The 5275-nt window shown below is 40.7% G+C and overlaps 1 protein-coding gene across 1 annotated transcript in view; it reads right to left on the bottom strand.

Moving 5' to 3' along the window:
• Positions 1-2656, bottom strand: part of LOC128127905 (maturase K-like) — a 2849-nt gene extending 193 nt beyond the window's left edge. The window contains exons 1-2 of the mRNA XM_052766639.1: positions 2539-2656; positions 1-1033 (exon numbers count right to left, since the gene is read on the bottom strand). The exon at positions 1-1033 is cut by the window's left edge and continues 193 nt beyond it. Coding sequence (XP_052622599.1) covers positions 1-1033; positions 2539-2656 — 1151 coding nt within the window. The remainder of the gene's footprint in view (positions 1034-2538) is intronic.
• Between the last annotated feature and the right edge of the window lie 2619 nt (positions 2657-5275).

Genomic DNA, 5275 nt, shown 5'->3' with positions numbered 1-5275 from the left:
TAATGAGAAAGATTTCTGTATATACGCCCAAAGCGGTCAATAATATCAGAATCTGAGAAATCGGCCCAAATCGCCTTACCAATAGGATGCCCCAATGCATTCCAAAATTTATATTTAGCCAATGATCCATTCAAAGGCATAATTGGAACAATAGTCTCAAACTTCTTAATAGCATTTTCAATTATAAATGCATTTTCTAGCATTTGACTGCGTACCATTGAAGGCTTTAGCCGCACACTTGAACGATAACCCAGAAAGTCAAGGGAATGATTGGATAATTGGTTTATATAAATCCTTCCTGGTTGAGACCACATGTAAAAATAAGATTTCCAGAAATTGACAAAGTAATATTTCCATTTATTCATCAAAAGAAACGTCCCTTTTGAACCAAGAATGGATTTTCCTTGATACCTAACATAATGCATGAAAGGATCTTTGAACAACCATAAATTCGCTTGAAAAGCCCTGGCAAAGACTTCTGCAAGATGATCTATTTTTCCATAGAAATATATTCGTTCAATAAGGGCTCCAGAAGATGTTGATCGTAAGTGAGAAGATTGGTTACGGAGAAAGAGGAAGCCGGATTCATATTCACATAAATGAGAAGTATATAGGAAGAAGAATAGTCTGTGATTTCTTTTTGAAAAAGAAGAACTGGCTTTCTTTGAATTTGAAGTAATCAGACTATCCCAATTATGACACTCATGGAGAAAGAATCTTAATAAATGCAAAGAGGAAGCATCTTTTATCCAATAGCGAAGAGCCTGAACCAAGATTTCCAGATGGGCTGGGTAAGGTATTAGTATATCTAATACATAATTTAAATGTGAAAAGTTGTCCTCTAAAAAAGAAAATATTGAATGAATTGATCGTAAATTATCGGATTTGACTACCCCTTTCCTTTCTAGGTAAGATATTAATCGCAGAGACAATGGAATTTCCATAATGATTGAAGAGACCTCGGACATTACTTGCGAATAAAAATTCTTGTTGTGCCCCAAAAATGGAGTCTGTTTAGAATTATTATACACGACTAGTTAACAACCTCAATTCGTGTGCTAGTGATAACTAAAATGTTTATTCTAGATTGACAATTGAAACTCTCAAGTTCAATAAGACTCCTACTGACTTCTTGACATATAAGTTTTTCTCTCAAGCAACATTCCTTGATGAGCTAAAACAAATATTCAAAAGTTCGTGTGGATTCCCGATAACAAAACACTTCATAGAATTAGACTCAGTTTATCCTTTGTTTTATCAAAAACATCACAACTCCAATTCTAAATATGCTAGAGTAAGAAAAAATTATTGCTCAACATTTCAAAAAGTGTTAAAAACCTACCTAGTATAAAATAAGTTTTAAGATACGATTTGTAGTAACTAGAGCATGACTCTAAAACTTGATCGGAAACAAAGTATGACTAATCTGTTGATTGAACCATTTCAACAATATCTGATTCCACTTCTTAGTCAAACAATTGCACTAAGATGCTTTACAAGGATCAAGCATTAATATAATCATAAAACGTGATGCTAAAGTACTCTCTTTTCCTTTCAGATTGGAGAAACTTGTATCTTTCCGCCTAATAGACTCTTCTATTCATTATGCTACTCTTTGAATCTTTTCAAAGTATCATAATTATGCTTAATCTTATAAACATAACCATACTTAATAAATTATGACGAATAGTGTTATCGTCCTTTTGTGGTGGATTTGAAGAGTCCATATCAATATATACTAGATCCATTACTCCTTCACTTCAACTCACACAAACACGTGATCAATGAATTAGTCATAATTTTGCAATGAATAAGATTCTCATACACTACGCAATTCGAATTGCATGACTCCTAGTTTCTAAAAAATTTGAAACTTGGTGATGAAAACTCTTATCACTTGGTTAAATATGACAATACCTACAAGCGATATCATAAGAATCAAATCCACAATTAATATTGCTATTATTAGAAAAGTAACCAACACTTTTATAAATGCAATTTGCAGGGAAATATAAACTAAGGAAACTGGATGAACCAATATTTCACTTTTATTAAAAATAAACAAAAATTGGAACTTTTTCCTTTAAACACATGAAATGAAAACTATGTTTCTAGAACTTTCTTTAGAGCAATAACAATCTATTAAATTATTCTAACTCCTAAATAGTAGCTCCAAATTTTGATCATCGAACCATGTAACCGAAGACCATTCCCACGATCAAATTTAGCTGTACTTAAGCTTCCTTCTTTCTCTTAGATCATGTAATGACATCAAAATGTGATCATCATCATCATCATCATGTACTAAGAGTTTATGAATAGAAATAATGAAGTTTGATAATGGATGTACATGAAATAGAGTCACACATCTTGACTTCACTATCTCTGAGATCTTTCAGATACTTTGGGCAGCTTCGCAACCAATGTCCTTTCAATTTAAAATAGAAACAAATGGACTCTTTGGGGATAACACATGGAACTATCTCAGAACATACCTTTCTCTTTACTATGCAATCAAAATGTTTGACCTTGGCCGACCCTTTCCATTGGGAAGATAAATCTTTTCTGGACCACCATTGTCACCATTATCAATGTCCATGGAAAATTTGGAATTAGACTTTTCAAGCACCTTTGCTTCACTTGTGCTCTTAAGCATTTCTTGTAACGTCCAAAATTTCAAAACAATTAAAACTTTTCAAAAACCACTCATTTTAATAACGTTGTTACAAAAGGTTTTCAATACATTATTTAACAGAGTATTTTCCCAGGTTCATATCATAAACATCAACGCGAGGAACGGTACGATCACGCCTTTGCCTTGCCACAGACTCTTGAGAACCTGAAACATAAAACCACAACTGTAAGCCCGAAAGCTTAGTGAGATACCCCCAAAATACCAACCACATATACGCCCTTCCAGGCCACGACCTTCCGGTCCATGTGTCTCAGGGGACTTCCGTCCCTGCTGGGTAAACCTTCCGGTCCTACCCACGCCGACCTTCCGGTCCACAACACAACATATTGCCTTCCGGCCCATAACATATTGCCTTCCGGCCCATAGCATAAAATGCATACATAACATAACAAATCATAGAACGACCCTACATATCGGGTCACACCCCAGATCTAGCAATCATAACACATAATCATATAGCAATTCACAGACAATAATCGATCAACAGATCACATATCATAGCATTACTCTAAACAAGATACCGGTCTAGCCGGTCACTAGCATAACATTACCCTACAAATCAGTCAACATACTAAATGCATACATACGCCTTTCCAGGCCATGACCTTCCGGTCCACATAGCAATGCCTTCCGGCCCATATCATGTAATAACAACTACCCGGATTTCCATCCGATAAAAGGGTCAGCCTTAGTGCCATGAACCCTAGCGATATAGTGAGGATAACTCACCTCGAAACTGCCGACTGAACAGATAGCTCAAGCTGCTCCGATCACGGATACGATCTCCACCTCTGGACAGCCACCAATGCACTGAACTCAAACAATAAACAACAATTACCAAAATACCCCTGGAACCACTGGTCAATCCTTGGTCAAAGACAAGGTCAAAGTCAACCCCTGACTGACCCTACTCGCCGAGTCAACCCTATGACTCGCCGAGTCCCCATACTCAGAACTTCACTCAACCCGCGTTCTAACTCGCCGAGTCACCCCAAGACTCGCCGAGTTCAACAACTCTGAGTCCACTCGCCCTTGACTCACCGATTCTCTAAGATTCCCTTTCTACACGTCGAGTATCCCCCTTGACTCGACGAGTTCCTACTGGACGAATCGCGGGGCCTCCCCGACTCAACTCGCCGAGTCTGAAGAACAACTCGACGAGTCCCAGTTAATCTTCAAGCTACTCGCCGAGCCTGTTCATCGGACTCGGCGAGTCCATGCCATGCAACCGCTCAAACTGCTTTCTAAGGTCAGAACTGCTCCGACCATTCATAGGTCTGGCCTTCCTAGACTGATTCATCACGTAAGGTCCTCATTTCTAAGGTCAGAACTGCTCCTCTTCCTTGCAAAACAACACCTCCAAAATCCACAATGGTCTTCTACCTTGCTCCAGATGCTCACAATCGAATTAGGGTTTCTCTCAAAGGACTAGGGTGAACAATGACGGCCATAAGGTCCCTCATATACGTCCCAACCCTGAACGGTTAGGGTTTTCGCTAAACAGCGCAGACTCGTCGAGTCCATATCCGGACTCGTCGAGTCCAGTCGCGAACCCGCGACCAGATCCGCAATCCTACTCGGCGAGTCTAGGCTCCAACTCGCCGAGTCCCCTCTTAAAACACCCAAAAATCATAAATATAACAATACCTGGAATTCCGAGCTGATACAACTCTCCCCCACTAGGAATAGACTTCGCCCTCGAAGTCTCACTCTGAAAATAGCTCCGGATGCTGATCCCGCATCTCACGCTCCGGCTCCCAAGTCATTTTCGATCCCTTCCGGTGTTGCCACTGAACCAACACCAGAGGTACCTCCTTGTTCCTCAGAACCTTGATCTTCCGATCCCTGATGGCCACTGGTCTCTCGGCATAATTCAGGCTCGCATCCACCTGAATATCCTCTAATGGAACCACTGCCGACTCATCGGCTATACACTTCCTCAATTGCGTCACATGAAAAGTGTCGTGGATCTGCCCCAACTCTGCTAGCAACTCTACACGATAGGCTACCCGGCCTATTCTTGCAATCACACGAAATGGCCCAATATACCGGGGCCCCAACTTGCCCCTCTTCCCGAATCGAATCACTCCTTTCCAAGGAGAGACCTTCAGGAGTACGAAGTCGCCGACCTGAAACTCAAGCTCGGACCGGCGTCTGTCTGCATAACTTTCTTGTTGGCTCTGGGCGGTCAATGACCTCTGTCTAACCTGCTGAATCTGCTCTGTTGACTGAAGCACGATCTCTGTACTGCCCATCACTCTCTGTAACCGAGAATTACCCAAGATGCAACTCTGCTCTAAATCTCAACAATCACCCGACCCTTAAGGGTTAGGAAACCATGAACCACCGGATCCCCGATCCAAAGCCCAATTTGTCCATTCTGGACCGACTGAGAGACCCATCCTCACTCTTAGAGCAACTCTCACGAGTTCTCCTCTTGCAATCACATACACCTGCTGAACTAGCCCCCAACACCCACAGGTTGGAAGCCCCGTTACACTGATGATATCCTCGAACATCTCCCAGGATGAACCACTAATATCCACCCTATACCCTGATCAGAATCACACTGAGAATTCA

Source organism: Lactuca sativa, chromosome 8 (genome assembly GCF_002870075.4).
Source record: "Lactuca sativa cultivar Salinas chromosome 8, Lsat_Salinas_v11, whole genome shotgun sequence".
NCBI classification, from domain to species: Eukaryota; Viridiplantae; Streptophyta; class Magnoliopsida; order Asterales; family Asteraceae; genus Lactuca; species Lactuca sativa.
Note: the sequence above shows the minus strand (reverse complement) of the source record. Positions and strands in the feature narration are given on the sequence as shown.